We start from the raw sequence: 22,420 nt of genomic DNA on the forward strand, positions 1-22,420 counted from the left end.
ATAATTAATTATTCAGTTATGTAAAGTACATTTGCTCAGGGCGAGATCAATAGCAGGCCATGTTACAAAACCACAAGTACATTCAATAAAAAAACATTATGTGGCCTCCACCCTGAAATAGTAGCTACAGCTAACAAATTATTTTAGGTTTCAAAATAGTTTCATTATGTTCTGCACTGCAAGGTCCTAAAATAATTAACATAGCAAAACCTGGAACAAACACAAGTTTTCATTCAAATAATCCAACAATATACTGCTAGTCACTGCTAAAAGGGCTTTAATTTTGATCTAAATTAGCAACTAAGTAATTAGCTATAATCTACAAAGGACCATAAGCATCTCTTTCCATTAGAGATAATTGGTTAAATAGCTTGAGGGGCATCACTCCACAAGCATGGGGTAAGGTGAGGAAACAGGCCTCCATGATCTACCACAACAGTGCATTCCTTTCAGTGGCTTTACAAATGATAAACAAAGTGCTGCATGTCTCACCACCCATTGTCCATTCCCGATGCATCACCACCACCTCACCCTGCTTTTCATCACTTCCATTTAAAATCCATTAATGCACTGATTATTTCAGGTAATGTCAATCATCAGTTTGAACCTCATAGTGCCATTACCTCAGTGACATGTCCATTGGCAATTCTATCATGATTTATCTAGTTTAGATTAGGCAGCACCACCACCCTCCCCTTCAGTGGCATCTGAAATTCCTGCAGTGGCCTAAACACTTATGCATGGCTTTACCTTTAGAAGTCCTTTGCACTACAGCAAAAGATGGGTATCCATCCATGTGCATATATATCAAGTCAAGAACATAAGAAATAGGAACAGGAGTATACCATTCGGCCCTTCGAGCCTGCTCCACTATTCAATAAGATCATGGCTGATCTTCTCGTGTTTTGATTTCCACATTCCCATCTAACCCCGATATCCTTTGATTCCCTTGCCTAACAAGAATCTATGTACATCTGCCTTAAAAATATTCAATGATCCCGCCTCCACCACCTTCTGAGGCAGAGAATTCCAAAGTCACAACTTTCAGAGAAAAAGTTTCCCCTCATCTCTGTCCTAAAAGGGCGACCCCTAATTTTAAATCAGTGCCCCCTAGTTCTGGGCTCACCCACAAGAGGAAACATCCCTTTGACGTCCGCCTTGTTAAGGCCATTCAGGATCTTGTATACTTCAATCAAATCACCCCTCACTCTTCTAAACTCCAGTGAAAACAAGCCCATTTTGTTCAACCTTCCCTCATCAGACAACCCACTCATTCCAGGTATCAATCAAATAAACCTCCTTTGAACCGCCTTCATTGCATTTACATCCTTCCTTAAATAGGGAGACCAAAACTGTATTCGAGGTACGGTCTCACCAATGACCTGTATAACTGAAGCATAACATCCTTACTTTTATGTTCAATCCCTCTCGTAATAAAGGACAGCATTCCATTAGCCTTCTTAATTACTTGCTGTACCTGCATACTAACTTCTTGTGACTCATGTACTGGAACACCTAGATCTCTCTGCACCTCTGAATTATGCAGCCTTTCTCCATTCAAGTAATAATCTGCTTTTTTGTTCTTCCTTCCAAAGAAAAGGACTTCGCATTTTCCCACATTATACACCATTTGCCAGATCTTTGCCCATCACTCAACCTATCGACATCCATCTGCAACGTCATGTCCTCTTCACAACATACTTTCCTACCTATCTTTGTGTCATCTGCAAATTTAGCTACCATGTCTTCACTCTCCTCAGCCAAATCATTGATGTAAATCGTAAAAAGTTGAGGCCCCAATACAGTTGAGGCCCCTGCAAGACTCCACTCGTCACAGCCTGCCAATCAGAAAAAGACCCATTTATGCATACTCTGTTTTCTGCCAGCCATCCAATCCGCCAGCAAGGGACTAAGACAAAACCAGCTATTCCGACGATCAATGCTTTTTTTAAAAAAAGTACCTTTTTAAAAAAGTTCTTAGTAACACAAATCACATTGACATCAATTTGTCTGCTATAAGCGGTAGGACCGTGCCTACACATGTTGATATTTCACATCGTTCCTCCACCCCAGGCTCATAACGAAAGCAGAATTAATACAATTATGATTCCATTGACCATTCACTGGGTGCTTCATCCAAAAAGCCATTTTGTGCAATGTGTCTAGACTGTGAATGCCTGCAATTTATTCAGCAGTGAGGAGCTCTGCAACCAAGTCCAGTGTTGTCTTATGCTTATATTCATTGGGCATGGAAACTCTTGACCAATCCTCCCTTCTTTACATCAAAGGACCTAGGGCAATTCTAGCACAATTCCCAGATTGCAACTGAAATCAGTTGATGCAGCACAGATCCCAGGAATTAAATGTGGAACCATATTATAATTCAATAAGAACAATTTCTATTTATAGAACACTCCTAACATAGCAAAATATCCCAAGGAGCCTTCCAGAAGTATGAGGCAAAAACAGATTCTGAGCCAAAGGAGGAGCTATTAGAACGGTGACTAAAGTTATGACAAGGAGGTGCATTTTATAGAGAGAGTCTTAAAAGAGGGTCAGTGTGTTTATCAACTGAGGTGAAAGACAAAGGTAGAGACGCATTTATAGAGTATTGACTAGTCCAAGAAACATCTCAAGACGCTTCGCACAATGACTTTTTGAAATGTGCTCACTGATTATGTCAGTAAATGCAGCAACCAAATTATGCAAAAGATTCCAAAAACAGCAATGAAATGAAGGCCCAGTTATTTTTTTTGATAGTGTGGTGGTTGAGGCAAAGGTGTTGCTTGGCGCTCTTCTTGTAAAAGTGTCCTGCAATCTGTAATGTTCACCTGAACAGACAAACAGGGTCTTTATTTAGTATCTCATCTGTAGAGGCTGTCTCTGACAACACAGAACTGCCCTTAGTACTGCAGTGGAGAATCTACCCAGGTTGTGTGTTCAAGTCTAGAATAAAGCTTAAACAAAGAACTTTGACTCAGTGCAACCGACTGCACCAAACTGGAATAGCTTCATTTAACAATTCAAGGCCCAAACTACTTCAGACTTATTAATGATGCAATGCCTTAAAAAAACTACAAAATTAGAATTTTAAAAGTATTAATGTTTGGATCCAGCTATTAAAAATTGGCTTTTTTCTCCTCTCATGTGTACAATTTATTATTGATCTTCCTTTTTAATCCTTTGGACCCCATTTATTTTTGGGCAGGAGGAGCAATAAATAATATACAACAATTTATTAAAATATGTTCCTCACTCTGTGGCAAAGGTGACTAAGAATAGGAGGTTGTGTGTTAACAGAGGGCAGTTATGCAAATATAATTGCTACATATAATTATTGTTGTGAAGGGTATTAAGCTAATTATTCAAAGTATGCCAAGATAGATACAAAATAGCTCAATTGTAAAGTTGGAATTGTTTAAGGACTTTATTTGAACAAAGTCGCTTCTCTTTTGTTGCAAAAGCGACAAAGCAACTTTTAGAAGGTGCCAAAAAATAGACAATCGTCCCAGAGGCCCGAACAATCCCCATCCACCACTACTCTCCTCCGTCTGGCTGAACTTGTTCTCACACTGAACAATTTCTCCTTAAACTCCTCTCACTTCCTCCAAATAAAAGGTGTGGCTATGGGTACCCGCATGGGCCCCAGCTATGCCTGTCTCTTTATGGGGTATGTGGAACATTCCTTGTTCCAGCCCTACTCCAGCCCCCTCCCACAACTCGTTCTCCGGTACATCGATGATTACTTCGGTGCTGCTTCATGCTTTCGTCTGGACCTGGAAAATTTTATTAATTTTACTTCCAATTTCCACCCCTCCATTATTTTCACATGGTCTATCTCTGACATTTCCCTTCCCTTCCTTGACACCTCTGTCTCAATTTCTAGTGATAGACTGTCCACCAATGTCCGTTACAAGCCTACCGACTCCCACAGCTACCTCAACGACAGCTCCTCACACCCCGCTTCCTGTAAGGATTCCATCCCATTCTCTCAGTTCCTTTGCCTCCTTTGCATCTGTTCTGATGATGCCACTTTCAAAAACAGTTCCTCTGACATGTCCTCCTTCTTCCTTAACCGAGGCTTTCCACCCACGGTGGTTGACAGGGCCCTCAACCGTGTCCGGCCCATCTCCCGCGCATCCGCCCTCACACCTTCATCTCCCTCCCAGAAACATGATAGGATCCCCTTTGTCCTCACTTATCACCCCACCAGCCTCCGAATTCAAAGGGTCATCCTCCGCCATTTCTGCCAACTCCAGCATGATGACACCACCAAACACATTTTCCCTTCACCCCCCCCCCGGCGGCATTCCGTAGGAATCGTTCCCTCCATGACACCCTGGTCCACTCCTCCATCACCCCCTACACCTCAACCCCCTCCCACGGCACTTTCCCATGCAACCACAGAAGATGCAACACCTGCCCCTTTACTTCCCCTCTCCTCACCGTCCAAGGGCCCAAACACTCATTTCAAGTGAAGCAGCATTTCACCTGTACTTCCCTCAACTTAGTTTACTGCATTTGTTGCTCCCAATGCGGTTTCCTCTACACTGGATAGAGGCAGACTGGGTGACCGCTTTGCAGAACACCTTCGTTCTGTCCGCAAGCATTACCCAGACCTCCCTGTTGCTTGCCATTTCAACACTCCACCCTGCTCTCATGCCCATATGTCCGTCCTTGGCTTGCTGCATTGTTCCAGTGAAGCTCAACGCAAACTGGAGGAACAGCACCTCATCTTCCGACTCGGCACTTTACAGCCTTCCGGACTGAATATTGAGTTCAACAATTTTAGATCATGAACTCGCTCCTCCATCCCCACCCCCTTTCTGATTTTTCCCCCTCCTTTTTGTTTTTTCCAATAATTTATATAGCTTTTTCTTTTCCCACCTATTTCCATTATTTTTAAATGTATTTCCATCCATTTTTTATCTCTACCTTTTAGCCTTTTTCGATTCCTTCACCCCACCCCATCCCCACTAGGGCTATCTGTACCTTGCTTGTCCTGCTTTCTACCCTTAATTAGCACATTCCTTTAGATAATATCACCACCTTCAACACCTCTTTGTCCTTTTGTCTGTGACATCTTTTGGCTATCTCCACCTATCACTGGTCCTCTATCCAGCTCTCTTGTCCCAACCCACCCCCCCACTTAAACCAGCTTATATTTCACCCCTTTTCTATTTTTCCTTAGTTCTGTTGAAGAGTCATGCGGACTCGAAACGTTAACTGTGCTCCCTTCCACAGATGCTGCCAGACCTGCTGAGTTTTTCCAGGTATTTTTGTTTTTGTTGACAATCGTCCCACCTTGGATACCTTAAAAAAAACTGGATGCCAGTTTGGACAGTGCTTCCCATTGACTGTGCAACAGCTCCTCAAGAACTAGTGCTTTATGCCTCAATTCAATTATGCTTGCTTCTAAATCTCTTTAAATCACACTTTTTTTCCTCATTTATTCTGCTAATCGAATACAAATCATATTTAAACATAATTCCTTAGATTGCATCGACTTGCATTTCTGTTTGCACAAATACAGTCAATTAAAACTTGAAATTTATAACATTTCAGACCCATATTTATGAAAGGACTAAACAATGATAAAAAAAATTCAATCTGCCATAAAACCATTTCTCAAGAAATAAAAGCAACATTCAAAAGACAACCAACTAGCCAGTCTTGGAAGATGCTACAGCAGCAGCTGTCAGCTGGTGCATGCCACTGCATGATACAAAGATTATCACAAATCAACACATTTCCTGTGTTCCTTCCACTTGGAGATTTGTCCCAAAAGTTTTATTATAAGAGCAAGACAAGAACGTTGGGGGTGAGAAATCACACACAAAACAAGGAGACAAATGCACAACAATTGATATGTTGTTTGCATGAATTAATTAATGAAAATTCTATACTTTCTCATGTTCCATGGGGCTTTGAAGCTTAAATATGTGTAAAAAAGGATTTCTTTTATTTCTTGTGAATTGGTTTTATGGTGGGTTGAATTGTTTAATCATTGTTTAGTCCGGTCATAACTGTGGATCTGAGATGTTATAGATTTAATGTTTTAAAATAAGATATTTGTGCATACAGTAATGCCAATATCATCTAAAGTAGTTTTTAGATTATTAATTGTATCATGTGGCTTTTCCAATATCGGTGAATAGTGAAAGGTTTGGAGATCAAGCTGCAGCACTGCATGTGAGGAAATTAGTGTATGTGCAAGGGCAAAACATGGTTGCATTGGGTGCAAATATTTTTCTGCTGTCAAATTTTTAAAATTCAAATTTTGTTTTTACACACTATTCTAAGCACATTTATACTAAATGTTGTGTTTACAGCAGTATATTGTCCTTATACTGAGTGACTGGGAGACTTTTTTTTAAAAAAGCCATGTTACCCCAAAAATTATCAAGTTAGAGGTGCAATACCCCAAAAGCTGACACCGAACCAAAAATGACATGAAGAATACATGTTAATCATCCTTCCTAAAAAAATAATAAGTTTAAAGTTTGGTTTTTAAACACAATGTCATTGCTTATTTTCCATAAATCTTGTCCTCAAAATGAATCATCTATATTCAGTATTCTGTTTTTACTTCAGATTTCCAGCATCCATAGTGTCTCGCTTTTGTATCATCTATATTCTCCTTAGTTTTAACCAGATCATTTTATTGTTCTTCCATTTTATGACCTTAAGAGCTTGTTTTCATTTTTATGAAGATAGATTTAGCTTAGTATGCCTTCAAATGATAAGACAAGTAAGTCATCCTTTCTATTTATACAGTAAAGTAAAATACTAAAGCAGCCATAGTAAATAGTTCTGCCTATCTGAATAATATGGTACCTGGTAATGTAGGATGGGGAGAAAAAAAGAAAGCCAAAAGTACAAACAATGAAAATCCACATAATCCTTTCCCCCTATGACACACTCTGACCAAGCTCCAAAACGGAATTGAGTGAAGGCGGGGAATCCTGCTTCAATCCATATTTTTCAATTAAAAATGGGCAGTAATTTTAAAAATTCTTTCATGGGCAGCATTTGTTGCACATTCCCAATTGCTTTTGAGAAGGTGGTGGTGAGCTGCCTTCTTGAACCGCTGCAGTCCATGTGGTGTAGGTACACCCACAGTGCTGTTGGGGAGGGAGTTCAAGGATTTTGATCCAGAGACAGTGAAGGAACAGGATACAGTTACAAGTCAGGATGGTGTGGGGCTTGGAAGGAGCTTGCAGATGGCAGTGTTCCCATGCATCTGCTGCCCTTGTCCTTCAAGGTGGTAAAGGTCACGGGTTTGGAAGGTGCTATCAAAGGAGCCTTGGTGAGTTGCTGTGCGTCGGTAAACGTTTAGTTCGGTTGTTAGGATGCTGAACAAGTGGACTGCTTTGTCCTGAACGATGTCGAGCTTCTTGAGTGTTGTTGGAGCCGCACTCATCCAGACTTGCGCCTTTTAGATGGTGATCAAGCTTTGGGGGGTCAGGAGGTGAGTCACTCATCTCAGAATTCCCAGCCTCCGGGAAAATTAATTTTAAAATGTTAGTTCATTTTTAAAAAGCCACTTTACATGCAACATTTAGACTTATTTTTCAATTTGAAAACGTACATTGTGAAGTCCTGCCCAGTTTTATAACACAGTACTTGAGAATGCAATGACCACATTAATATTGTTGATACAGTAAAGCAGGCAATGGAACTCACACTTTGGACACTGGCATTCTTTGTTTGTGTATTAAGTTCAGCTGAGCCAAAGATTTCAAATGCAATGCCTGCACGGAGGAGTTTCATGTGATCAGGGCATTGACCTCTAGACTTTTTGTAGTTAATTCCTACTTTAAATAAAAAGATACACATGCATATTTCAAAGAAATTAAATGATATATTTAGTCATTTAGATAATTGAATGGAAAGATCTAGAAAGGTGGCTTATTCGGAGTCAGAGAGAGAGAGAGAGAGAGAGAGAGAGAGAGAAAAAAATGGTTCTTTTCGCTTGTCAATCAGCTACATTCGGGAATCCCAATCATCGGTTACAGTCCAACTACAGAACCTGTAGAGTGCAAGACCAAAGCTACAGTTACGCTGACACACTCACATTGGAAAGTTGTTTCACGCGTACACTGATGCAAAACGAGCACAAGTTTGGTCCTGGCTGGATTCTGAAATTAAGCCGATGTGAAACCCTCAAGGGAGGTCTCCTCACGATGCTTACATTTGACAGCTGCACAGTATAACTGCAGTAAGATATGAAGTCAGAATTAAAAAGTACTCCACTGGCCTGCTAGATCTCTTGGGCACTCTAAAATTTGCCACCGGGTTTGTAGAACATTACAAGAAAAGAGACATTCGCGAACAGGTCCTTAAAATTACTGGTAAGTAAAGACTTTCACACGTACATATTAAAGCAAATATGGAACTCTTTCCTGACAGGCAGAGTAGAATTTGAAAATTACACGTCATACAGGCATTGCCAGCTACACTTCACAGTTTATGTGCCTGTATAACTGCAAGATGATACAGACATTTACCAAGACTAATTTAGAACAGCATGGAAACCAAATAAGTCAGTTGCTGGCCTACAACTAATGACTGGAATTCCTGAATGTAGCTGATACACAAATTAAATGATCTAAACATTCTTCTTTACTCCCCTCGCCTTATCCTCAACAACTAAATTTCCAGCTCTTTTATCCAATCAGTCCTCAAAAGACATTGTGCAATTCCTTCTAAATTTACACTTGTATGTTTTCATTTAAAAATGCAAATAGTACTTGAAAAATCAATTGTCTGTTTCTCTCCTTTCCCAATAAAGATTCTGGATGTAAACAGCTTTCAGCAGGATTTGATCGCATGTATATTAAATGTAATCACAAAATTTAATTCATCATGATTCATCTGTAACAGGCTCTATTGAATTGCTAAAAAAAACCGAAAATGCTGGACATACTCATTTGTGGAAAGAGAAACAGAGTTAATGTTTCAGGATGATGACCTTTCATCAGAACTGGGAAAAGTTAATGTATGAGGATTTGAGAAAGGGGTGGGTGGAATAAGGACAGACAGGTCTGTGATAGGGTGGAAGGCAGGGAAGGTTGAATGACAGAAGAGTTAGTACAAGGCCAAAGCGAGTGGTGATCAGGCAAGAAAAGAAAAAGATTTGCCTAGAGTAGGAGTACTACTGTATGAAAGTGAAAATAAGAGAAATACAGAAACATGCAAAGGGAACAAAATGGGGGTTGGGGGGGGGGGGGTGCGGGGGGCAGTCTGGGGAGTGGTGTGGGACAGAGTTTACAGTCTGAAATTGTTGATATCAACATTGAGTCCAGAAGGTTGTGAAGTGCCTAATCAAAAGATGATTTTGTTTTTGCATTTGTTTTTATTTCAGCATTTTGTTTTTATTTCAGATTTCCAGCGCCGCAGTATTCTGCTTTTCATCTCCTGGATTATTGCCTACCAGTAAAAATTGAAAACTGGTCAGGGGAAATCTGACTGAGATACATGGGTGTGAAAGGTGCTGAATGCAAGTTCTCTCTTTTTCATAAATATATTCAGAAGTATAAATCTACAAGCTTGGGTCAAATCTTGAAGAGCCCAGAGATTTGAATTATGCAATCCTTCACTAAAATATACCGCTATGCTGTATCTAAGACAATGCCAATTATGCATTAAATTTCCAATGAAAACCAAAAAATTTGAACATATTACTTTAAAAACTTGATCTTGTTTAATGATGCAGAAAATAAATATCAAGTTGCCACTGAATTGAGAAGTTATCCAATAGGCATACTTAACTAATATACAGAAATGATTGATTTCCCCAGTGGTATAACTTTCTTTTTAAAAGCATACTTTGTTGAAAGGAAATTTATTTTTAAATTAGGATTATATTGCAGCTACATGGGCGATTTGCAGCAGAGAGTAGAAGAATTATAGTGATATGGGATTGCTGTTAGCATTGTAGCAAAAGGACGGGTTGCTTTGTGGGATGTGCTGAGTGAGGCTACAATGGTTTATAGGCACCAAGCATTCATATACCTGTTAATACAAAAGCAAAATACTGCGGGTGCTGGAAACCATATACTGTTAAATTTGTTTCATGTTCTATACCCATCAACAAAATTACAATAATGGCAACAAAACTTATGCAACATAACATGAGGGAAGGGAGAGACAGGATGGAGATTTACAGTTTTGTAAATTGAAAAATTTGTGAAGCACCCTTCAAATTATTGAGAGCATCCAGCATTGCAACCTGTGTACCTGATAAAATATCATTTTTTTTAAAACTATGCAGATTCTTCTAAGCTTGCTTTTGATTATTTTCACACTTCTCATGGTGTGAATGCTGCTGTACCATGCTAAATGAAAACCTTAGGTCATGCGCTTTTCATACAAGGTACAGACCAGAACAGATAATTCACAGCACCTCAGATAACATCTGAAAATAAAAGAAAAATCAGTGCTTCTGGTGATGGGCTCCAACAGAAACATTAAACTATTTTTCAATTTCAGACTTTTGACCCAAAATTTCCTTTCGGATTTCCAGCATTGATGACATTTTCTAAAATCTAACTTAAATACATGCAACTGTTTTACAAATCACTTTGTTCTAGTAGTGCACAGGTAAATTAAATCTATAGGCGACACCATTTTGATTTTTTTTTAATTCATACATGGGAAGTGGGTGTTGCTAGCAGAGCTAGCATATACTGCACATTCCTAGCTGCAATTGAGAAGATAGTGGTGAGCCATCTTATTGAACGTCTGCAGTCCATGTAGTTCAGGTGCACCCACTGTGCTGTTCAGGATGGAATTCCAGAATTTTGACCCAGCGATAATGAAGAAATTACAATGTACTTCCAAGTCAGGGTGATGTGTGACTTGGAGGGGAACCTGGGATCAATTGTGTCCCACACAGCTGCTGCCTTTGTCATTCTAGACAGTAAAGATCACGGATTTGGGAGGTGCTTTCGAAGAAGCCGTGGCATGTTGCTACAGTGTATTTTGTGGATGATACACACTGCAGTCATGGTGTGCAGGCAATGGAGAAAATGAATGTCTAAGGTGACAGACAGATCAGATACCAATCAAGCAGGCTGCTCTGCCTTGGATAGTTTTCAGTTTTTTTTTTAAGTTGTTAGCACTGCACTCATCCAGGCAAATGGAGTGTATTCCATTATTTTTTTTATTTTTTTTTTGTAAAAATATACTTTATTCATAAAATATCTTCAATCACATTCCAAACCATTTCAATAACAACATTACAAGGGTACAATCCAGGTTAAACTTTTACAAAATGTATCACCAGGTGCATCAGTACAAACAATATTACAATCATTTACAGCCTTTCATTTTGATCTGTACAGCCCGAGGGGCTCTAAACAGTTCCCAGTCTCTCGGTGCGCTGTGGTAGAAAGGTCTTAGACAGCGACCCTTCCCCATTGCGCCTTTGCGGCAGCTGCCCCAAGCTTTAGTGCGTCCCTCAGCACGTAGTCCTGGACTTTGGATTGTGCCAGTCCGCAACAATCGGTCGGGGACAACTCTTTGTGCTGGAAGACCAACAAGTTTCGGGCAGACCAAAGCGCCTCTTTCACCGAGTTGATGATCCTCCAGCTGCAGTTGATGTTTGTCTCGGTGTGTGTCCCTGGGAACAGCCCGTAGAGCACAGAGTCCTGTGTCACAGAACTGCTCGGGATGAACCTCGACAGCAACCACTGCATCTCTCTCCAGACTTTCTTTGCAAAGGCACAATCCACAAGGAGGTGAACAACGGTCTCTTCCCCACCACAGCCACCTCGAGGGCAACGTGCAGAGGGGGTGAGCCTCCTGGCGTGTAGGAAGGATCTGACGGGGAGGGCCTTTCTCACCACCAGCCAAGCTACGTCTTGGTGCTTGTTGGAAAGTTCTGGCGATGAGGCATTCTGCCAAATGACTTTGACAGTCTGCTCGGGGAACCATCCCACACGGTCCACCCTCTCCTTATCCCTCAGGGCCTCTAGGACGTTACGTGCTGACCACTGCCTGATGGACTTGTGGTCAAAGGTGTTTTTCTGCATAAATTTTTCCACCAGGGACAGGTGGTACGGCACGGTCCAACTACTTGGAGCGTTCCGCGGCAGCGTGGCCAGACCCATCCTTCGCAACACCGGGGACAGGTAGAACCTCAGCACGTAGTGACACTTGGTGTTTGCGTACTGAGGGTCTACGCACCGCTTGATGCAGCCACACACAAAGGTGGCCATCAGTATGAGGGCGATGTTGGGCACGTTTTTTCCCCCTTTATCTAGAGGCTTGTACATCGCGTCCCTGCGGACACGATCCATTTTCGACCTCCAGATAAAGCGGAAGATGGCTCGAGTGATCGCCATCGCGCAGGAGTCTGGAATGGGCCAGACCTGCGCCACGTACAGCAACAGCGAGAGTACCTCACACCTGATGACCAGGTTCTTACCCGCAATGGAGAGGGAGCATCGCTCCCACATGCCCAGTTTCCTTTTCACCATAGCCACTCGCTCCTTCCAGTTTCTAACGCATGCCCCGGTCCCTCCGAACCATATCCCCAGCACCTTCAGGCCGTCAGCCCTGACAGTGAAGGGGACAAAGGATCGGTCAGCCCAGTTCCCAAAGAACATGGCCTCGCTCTTCCCACGATTTACCTTGGCTCCCGAGGCCAGTTCGAACTGGTCGCAGATGTGCATCAGTCTGCGCACCGACAGCGGATCCGAGCAGAAGACGGCGACGTCGTCCCTGTATTCCATTATACTCCTGATTTGTGCTTTGTGGAAAGGCTTTGGGGGTCAGGAGCTGAGTCACTTGTTGGAGAATGCCCAGCCTGCTCTTATAAATATTTATGTTGTTATGACACAGCAGATGGTAAATATCGAGCTGTTCAATCCCAGAGAGAAACTTGAAACAACTGACACAACTAATTCTCGATTTGTATAAATTTCGAGATGCGTGCCTTGAATTCAGTAGTAATAAGACCAAGTCTTAAAAGGTTTTTATAAAACTAGGTTAAACATTAAGAGAAATTATTTTAAATGCATACGTAGATCTACAAATTACTACCATAATAACTTCTAAACCCCCTACTCAATCTAACTCTCAGTTACATTTTCGTTAAGGCAACAATAAGGCACACAGATTTTAAAAGGCCCAGGTAAAGAAACATGATACCGTAAGCAAGTCTAAATCCAAGTGAGTTTTCTTAACTTCAGTCCTTGGAAGGCAGCAGCTTGAGGCATAGATGCTGAAGACTTTTCATACTTGTAAGATCTTAGAAATACCTTCCCTTACACACAGCCCTTGCTGCTTCTTCTTTATATATATCTTCCTCTTTAAATGCAAATACCTGTTGTTTCACTTTGTCTTTGGACTTGATCTCCCTGATAATAAAACCCTCTCATGGCACTAAGTTTTACCAGTAATCTTTGGGAAAAATAAACACACAGTTTCAAAACTTCACCTAGTTAAGTGACACTTTTCACCGCTCCTTTGAAAACAATTTAGTCTGGTTTATTTCAAAATGCAGATGTTCCCTTGACGCCTATGTTTCTAAACTTCCCCATGTTTATCTTATTAACATTTCAAACCTACCCTCTCTTCTTAAATCCACACACACAAACACACAATGACTACTCCATTTTACAATAAATTCCAATAACATTATGAGAATTATTATATCTTCTTGACAATGTGGTTGGCCCAAATAGATTTCTGGTCAATATTAAGTTGTTCAATGATGTAATGCCATTGAATATCAAAGGAAGGTGGTCAGAATCTCTCTTGTTGGAGGTGATCATTAACTGGCATGTGTGGGTCAGTGTATAAGATCCTGAACGGTCTTGACAAGGTGGACATGGAAAGGATGTTTCCTCTCGTGGGTGAGTCCTGAACAAGGGGGCACTGCTTTAAAATTAGGGGGTCGCACTCCTTGGCATCAAGGAGCACTAGCAAAACTGGAGTCAATGGGAATCAGAGGGAAAACTCTCCACTGGTTGGAGTCATACCTTGCACAAAAGGAAGATGGTTGTGGTTGTTGGAAGCCAAACATCTCAGTTCCAGGACATCACTGCAGGAGTTCCTCAGGGTAGTGTCCTAGGCCCAACCATCTTCAGCCGATTCATCAATGACCTTCCCTCCATCATAAGGTCAGAAGTGGGGATGTTCAGCACCATTTGCAACTCTCCAGGTACTGAAGCAGTCCATGTCCAAATGCAGCTAGACCTAGACAATATCCAGCCTTGGGCTGACAAATGGCAAGTAACACTAACACCACACAAGTGCCAGGCAATGACCATCTCCAACAAGAGAGAAACTAACCATCTCCCCATGGCATTCAATGGCATTACCATCACAATCTCCCACTATCAATATCCTAGGGGTTACCATTGGCCAGAAACTGAACTGGACTAGCCACGTAAATTCTGTGGTTACAAGAGCAGGTCAGGGGCTGGGAAACCTGGGATGAGTAACTCATCTCCTGACTCCCCAAAGCCTGTCCACCATCTACAAAAGCACAAGTCAGGAGTGTGATGTAAATTCTCCCCTTGCCTGGATGAGTGCAGCTCCCACAACACTTAAGAAGCTTGACACCATCCAGGACAAAGCAGCCCACTTGATTTGCACCGCATCCACAAACACTCACTCCCTCCACCACCGACGCACAGTAGCAATAGTGTGTACCATCTGCAAGATGCACTGCAGAAACTCACCAAGGCTCCTTAGGCAGCACTTTCCAAACACATGACCACTACCATCTAGAAGGACAAGGACAGCAGATGCATGGGAACGCCACCACCTGGAAGTTCCCCTCCACGCCACACACCATCCTGACTTGGAAATATATCACCGCTCCTTCACTATCACTGGGTCAAAATCCTGGAACTCCCTCCCTAACAGCACTCTGGGTGTACCTACACCACAGGGACTGCAGCGGTTCAAGGCAGCAGCTCACCACCACCTTCTCAAGGGCAATTAGGAATGAGTAATAAATGCTGGCCTCACTAGCGACGCCCAGATCCCATCAATGAATTAAAAAAGATAAAGCAGCCATTCACCTTGCTATGTGCAAATTGCTGTGATTGTTGCCACACCTCAAAAGTAGATAATTAGCTGTGAAGCATCAATGTCCAAAGAACATTAAAGGCATTGCATATAGAGAGACTTCCATTTATATAAACAGGAATCGTATTGCCAAATTAAAAATGGTATTCATCACCTTATTTAGACCAACATTTTTCCCCATTAAATTTAATAATGCAAATACACAGAAAATGAGATGCAAGATAAAATTAAAATAAATTATATACAGACATAGAGGCATGGTTTCTGTGTATACAATAAATGAGTGCCTCAACCTTTAATATATTTTTAAAAAGAACCACTGCATATTGAAGAAGGAACAAGCCTTAAGAAAATAGCATTGGTGCAAACTTGAAGGAGAAAGAAATAGAGGACAAAGTGCAAGGTGGGAACAGGTAATCAGAGTGGGAAGAGGCTCATAAGAATATTAACTCTGGCATAGACCAGTTGGGCCCAGTGACCCGCTTCTGTGCTGTAGATTTTATGTAACCACAATGGAGTAAAACAAAATTATGCAGAACCACAAAATGGGGAAGGGAAAGGAAATCTATTCACAGGAATGCATTCATGTTGAGTGAGGAGCTAGGAAAAATGCACTAATTAAAGAACAGTCTGCTGTAATTCATTTATAAGTCATTTATAGTTTTTACAAAGAATTCCTTGTTTAGCGACTCATATGTAGCTTGAATGCAAGAAAAAAAAAGTTCCTTTCTTTGTCTCTTCTTTCCTCCCCAAAAAGCAAAAGGACAATTGAGGAATCAGAGTACAAAAATGTAGGACTGGGAAAAAAATTCTATTTTCTTTTAATTTACCAGTATTTTTAAATTATGATAATTCAGTTTTATTTTCCAATTTTACTTCCCTTAACTCCTTTGCATAAAGTTTACTCTATTTCTTTAAGGAAAAAATATAACATAGCAAACAATTTTAATTTGCCTCCTATATATTTCCTTCCTGCTTCTCAACCTTCTCACTATCTCAAACTGCAAGTATGGGAGCTACCAAATTTACTAACTTTCTGAGAGATTCTGTGCTGAAAGCAGTTTCATCTTCACCCAAGAATATTGAAGTGATTATAAGTACATTTTCCTGCTCTCTGTGACATGGGACAAACACCAAAAGTATTTAATTCTTGCTGGGGGAAAGAGAAGATACACTACACAAGAAGCAGTGTAAAAATCCTCATCAGATTTTTTTTATTTCCTAAATTTTTAAGTCGGCACCGCAAATATTCTCAAAAGTTGGTGTTACACATACCATTACAAATTATAAGAGCCATCGTACTAATTAATTCGGAGCCTTGCCAGTAAATTAATTGACAGCCAGGGGTAATGCAGTGTGACCACAGGAGTAGGGCCAGAGAGCTATCTAAACGGTACATCCTCTTTTTATACCAAAAACCCCACATTAACCCTTCCTAATGACAGATACTCAAATGTAACTGCCTAAAAAAACAGACGAGAGAGGGAAATTGTTGCTTCTTGTGTTGACCAAAAGCCAAAAAGAATGCAGTACCAGGCACCATTAATTTGCTCATGTAGCTAATATACTGAAAATTCACAGAACATTCTGGGCTGAAATATTCCAAATCTGATAGGTCAGTAATAATGAAAAGCAAAATAATTTTATTTCTGTAAAACAGAAAATGTCCATCTGTATCGTAATTGTACCTTGTGCAGGCACTAAGACAGAGGACAGTCATCGGATTCCAAAAGCCTATGAGTTGAGAAACGTGTGTATAAGGATTGACAGATCACAGAGGTCAATCTATCTGGCACCCTATATGGTGCTTTTCTCCATTGGCCATTATAGGTTGACATTGAGGGTGTGCTGCACTATCAAGGGTGCCACCTTTCACATGCTATGTTAAAACTGTGGCCCTGTCTGTAATCTTAGGCAGAGTACAACAACAACCTGCATAGGCACCTTTAAGTTAATAAAACATCCCAAGACATTCACAAGAGGATTACAAAAGGAAAATAAACTGACATCGACATGAAGCCACATAGAGATATTATAGCAGATGACCAAAAACTTGGGCAAAGAGGTAGATGTTAAGGAGCAATTTAAGGGGAAAGAAGAGCAAAAGTTTAGGGAGGGAACACCAGAGATTAAGGCCTTGGCAGCTGAAGACATGGCTATCAATGGTGGAGCAATTAAAATCGCGGATCTGTCAGAATTAGAGGACTGCAACTACCTTGGAGTGTTGTGAAGCTGAGATTAGAAAGAGGGAGGGACAAGGCCATGGAGGAATTTGATAAATTTTAAAATCAAGATGTTGCTTAATCAGGAGCCAAAATCAGTGAGCACAGGGGGATTACAAATGAATGGGATATGGTGCATGATCAGATACAGGCAATGGAGTTTTGGAAGACATCAGTTTACTGAGGGTAGAGTATGGGAGGCAAATAAAGGGTCACATCTAGAAGTATTAGACATGGATGAGGATTCAGCAGCAGAGAAGCTGAGGCAGAGGCAGGGTTGAGAACTATGAGAACTTATAAAGGTGAAAATACGTGGTTTTAATGATGGCGTGGACACGTGGTCAGAAGCTCACCACAGAGTCAAAGATGATACCAAGATTGTGAACAGTCTGGTTCAGCCTCACACAGTTTCAAGGGAGAGGGATGGAGCCAGTAGCTATGCAATGGAGTATGTGGTAAGGACCAAAGACAATGACTTCGACCTTCCCAATATCCAATTGGAGGAAAGTTCTGTTCATCCAGTATTGAATGTCAGACAAGCAGCTTGACAACGCAAAGACAGTGGAGAGGTCACGAGGGATGGCAGTGAGGTAGAGCTGGCTGTCATCAATGTACATGTGGAAACTGACACGGTTTTTGGATGATGTTGCCAAGGGGCAGTATGTGGATGAGAAATAGGAGGATGCCAGGGATAGACCCGTGGTGTGGGAGTGGGAAGAGAAACCATTGCAGTCGATTCGCTGACAATGAGTCAACACATAAGAATGGAACCAGACGAGTGCTGTCCCACCAAGCTGAAGGAGATGAATTTCATGAACAAGATGAGCTCAGAAAGCACATACAGGGAGGTAGAAGAGAAACCAGAGAAAGATGCAAGTTCAGAGCTAGGGCAGGGGATAGACTTAGAGAAGTTTGGGCCAGCAGACGAGAGGAAGGGAGAGGCGTAGCAGATGGAGTTGATCAAATGGTCTCAATCTTAGTGACAAAGTAGTCCATGATCATTGAGCACATGTTGTAGGAGGTGGAAGAGACATGGGACAGGGGTTTAAGACAACAATTTGCAGTAGAGAAATGATGCTGCGAGTCATCTTTGCATTCCAGGATCATCCTGGAATAGAGCAGTTTTAGCAGACAAGAACAGGATCGAACAGTGTTTTATTTGATCCAATCAGCTCTGCCAGCGAATGGCTAAATCAGTTATCCACCACATTCGCTCAAGACTGCACCCCTTGGACTTAAGGGAGCAGAGGTGAGGGCCGTGCCAGTGAGAACAGCAAGGGTGAAAGAGAGTAACTGTCTTAATATGGACTAAAGCACTGAAGGTGGAAGTGAAGATATGGTTGAGTAGATTGGTAGCTGCAGAAATGTGGTGAATGGAGGGCCAAAGGATAGAGAATTGGGATTTTGAAAGTGCAGTTGTAAGTGAATTCAGAGAGAGCATTTTCCAGGAACTGATAAATAAGGAAGTAGGGTTGTGAGTGAAAGGGGAATGTGGGTGGTGAGCAATACAAGAGCAAATAATCAGGGCTGGCCTTATCTGTGATCGATACAATGAGTGTGGAAAAGCCATGTGAGATGGCAAAGTCAAGGGTGTAGCTGTGAATGTGTGTTGGGGAGTTTAGATAGAGGAAGGTTAAGGAAGGATAGGAGGGCAGTGAACTCAGATGAGAATATGATTTAAGACAGTGGTTGAAATCACCAAGGATGAGAAGTCACTTGGTGCAAAGACTGAGGGAGGAAAGTACTAAAGATATCTCAGTGAGAAACTTGGTGTGGTACTTGAGTGTGGGTGTAGGGATTTTAAACGGGCGATGTGATAGGTAGAACAAAGTGAGGTATTTAAAGATAAAAGATACCATGGCACTATTCAAAAGAAGAGCATGGGAGTTCTCCTGGTATCCTGACCAAAAATTATCCCTCGAACAACATTAATAGAACAGATGATCTGCTCATTTATTTCATTGGCGTTTGAGAAGCTTGTTGCAGCAGATTGGCATTTCCTACATTACAACAATAACTGCACTTCAAAGTACTTCATTGGCTGCAAACCCTACTTCCTTATTTATCTGCACGTTGGGATGAGCTGTCACTATAAGGCACTATATAAATGCAAGTCTTTCTATTTTCATAAGCTTGATTAAACATTTTACACAAGCTGCTGAATTTTTAAAACCTCATTCTCAACTGCTTAGTAGTATTGCTGCTGAGAAATGATAACTCCCTCATCAATGTTGAAAAGTTATACCAGGTTAACAAGAGTAAAGGATACATAACTTAGAGTTGTAGAAGTAAGCAAATTATGAAGATGCTCTTTCATAAATGTCACTCTTAATACACAGATTTTTTTCCCCAAATAAGACTCAGGTTTTCACAGTACATTCCAAGGCCTTAACTTCTACCACCGAAAATAACAAGGGCAACTGACAAATGGGAACACCATCACCCACAAATTCCCCTCCAAGTCGCATCCTGAATTGGAATTATAATTGCTGTTCCTTCACTGTCGCTGGGTCAAAATCCAGGAACTCCCTCCCAAACAGCATTGTAGGTGTTCCTACATCATATGAAATGCAGCAGTTCAAAAAGGCAGCTCACCACCACCTTCTTAAGGGAAACCAGATTTGGGTAATAAATGCTGATCTTGCCAGTGATGACCAAATCCCATGAACTAACTTTAAAAAAAAATTACTGAAGATAAATATAAATGTTATTTTTTCTGTATTCATATATATACAAATTCAATTCAGTAATTTATTGAATAGGGAGGGGTAGACAGTAATGATTAACCAGGGTTACTAAGAATCGTCAAAATTGCAGCACAGTGGGCCATTTCCCTGTCTTAGCCCATCAACTGGAGCTATCTACTTTTACCCCATTTTCCCAATCTTTCCTTTGCTGACCTTCTATTCAAAACATATTTGCAATTATTTTTTATGTTCTGCCTCAACAGCCACGTGTGGCAACACTCAAATAGGCCTCAGCATGAAAAAAAACATCTTCCTTCTTCCAGTGACAACCTTGAGGCTCCGCTTCCTGGTTACTGATTTGCTAACCAGTGAAACAATATTCCACTAAATATCCTCTCAACCCTTTCACTAATCTTAAAAACCTCGAATGGATTTCCTCCCCTTTTAAGTTGTTCTAATAAATTTTCACTGCACCCTTTCCTTGGCTTTGCCTATGTCTTATGGGTTGTTCAGAACTATACAACGTTACAAGCGTGGCCTCAACTCCTGCACAAATTCGTAAATTGCTGCCTTCTTTTTGGATTACCCTTCAGCTTCAAATGCCGCTGCTTTAACCACAATAAATCTGAAGGCACAGGTTGCACGAACAAAAAAATTAAAGCAAAAACAAAAATACCTGGGAAAACTCAGCAGGATGCTGTCAGACCTGCTGAGTTTTTCCAGGTATTTTTGGATTTCCAGCATCCGCAGTTTTTTTGCTTTTTATAAAAAAAAAATTAAAGCAACCATCATTTCATTCATTCACTCGGAAAATAGTCAGTTCAATCCCCAACAATTCCAATGCATCTTTTATAAGAAACATTGTTCCTCGAAAATTACTTTGGGAGCGCCTTTCAAAGGCACAAACATTCCTTAAACCGTTTGGATCATATCAGGGGAGGTGAGGAGAAAGGACCAGGTTAATAATACCCAGCACAGCAAGAGCAGCTTCCGGTTGTCAAGGGGGTTGCATTGGGCCTTGAGGACAAGGCCAGTCACATCGAGGGATTTCTCATTCACACACACACACACACATAAATAAATAAGCAAAAAGCGAAAGGCTGCCTCCCGGAGCAGCGGGAAACAAAGATTTCACCATCACTGACATCCAGCTCAGGCCCGAGCCCCGAGGGTGGAGCAGGGGAGTGGCGCTGCAAGGGAGCCGGAACCCTGGGCCCCGGCACCGACCATCCCACCGCCGCCCCGAGTGTGAGAAAGGCCCGATCCGAGAATGACAAAAATCCCTCTCACCCGTAACATAATGAACAAAGAATGGAAGGCACGGCACTCACCCGGCTCTGACACGCAAATCACAGCTAACTTTCATTAACACCTGCCGAGCTCCAGCCCGACCCCGCCGCCGCTTCAGCCAATAATGACATGAAACCTTGAAACCTTCTGCTTGTCCCCGCCGCCCACCTCCCTCCCTTCCTTCCCAGCGTGTGTTTATCCACAACAATAAACAGCCCGACCGCTGCAGGTAAAACAGCAGCGCCGCCGGCCGCCTACCGACCACAAAACCCGGAGCTGGAATCACAACCGCAGCTGGAGCAACAACCGCAGCTGGAGCCTCCCGTCCAGATTCCCCACTTCTCCCCGCCCCTTCCCCGCTCGGGAACCGCTCGCTCCGCCAATCCGTGTTTTCCAACTCACACGCACTTAAAGGGTGAACGGATCTGACAAACTCCCAGCAGCACGTTCCTATTTAAGCAACCCACCAAGATTGAATGGGGGCTAGATATTCGACTGACGTTTTGCTTGGTTTCCTTTCAGGATAAGGAAGTTTGGGAACAGATGATACAAAACTAATGGAGGTGGTAGACTGCAAAGCTAAATAGGATCAAGCTACATGAGGATTTGTACTTGTGACTTGTAGATGGGGAGTCAGGAGGTGACTTCCTTGCCGCAGAACTCCCAGCCTCTGACCTGCTCTTGTAGCCATAACATTGTCACTTGGGTGGCAACTCCACACAAGTGCCAGACAATGACCACCTCCAACAAAAAAGACTATCTCCCTTTGACATTCAATGGCGTTACCATTGCTGAATCCCCCACTATCAACATCCTGAAGGTTGCCATTGACCAGAATTGGACCAGCCATATAAATACTGTGGAGAGCACACCACAAACTGCACATTAAGTGGTAGACACAGTCAAGATAGATCCCATGAATTTTCTCAGCGACCCATTCAGATATCAGTGATCACTGTAAATCACAAAAATCCTTTAAGCTCTCATCTTTCTCATGAAGAACTTCAGCTCCTCTCCTTCAAGAATATCACCTCTGATTTCCCTCAAGCCCAACTCAGGCTGGAAGCCCTCTTGATTCTTCTGCCTGCAATGAGTTGTCAGGCAACAGTACTCCAGCTTAAATTGCCCTAATGGCTGTTCACCAGCCAGTTGCTCAATCTCTTCCCCCAAGAC

At 41.8% G+C, this 22,420-nt stretch overlaps 1 protein-coding gene across 2 annotated transcripts in view; it reads right to left on the bottom strand.

Annotated features, from left to right (window-relative positions):
- gramd4a (GRAM domain containing 4a) overlaps positions 1-21,513 on the bottom strand; it is a 158,272-nt gene extending 136,759 nt beyond the window's left edge. The window contains exon 1 of one of the 2 annotated variants that reach the window (XM_078553353.1): positions 21,289-21,513. In XM_078553353.1, the coding sequence (XP_078409479.1) occupies positions 21,289-21,323 (35 nt within the window). In that variant the 5' untranslated portion in view covers positions 21,324-21,513. The remainder of the gene's footprint in view (positions 1-21,288) is intronic. The other variant, XM_078553355.1, reaches the window with a different exon arrangement.
- Positions 21,514-22,420: the final 907 nt, after the last annotated feature.

This window comes from Cetorhinus maximus, chromosome 12, assembly GCF_964194155.1.
Source record: "Cetorhinus maximus chromosome 12, sCetMax3.hap1.1, whole genome shotgun sequence".
Lineage (NCBI taxonomy): Eukaryota > Metazoa > Chordata > Chondrichthyes > Lamniformes > Cetorhinidae > Cetorhinus > Cetorhinus maximus.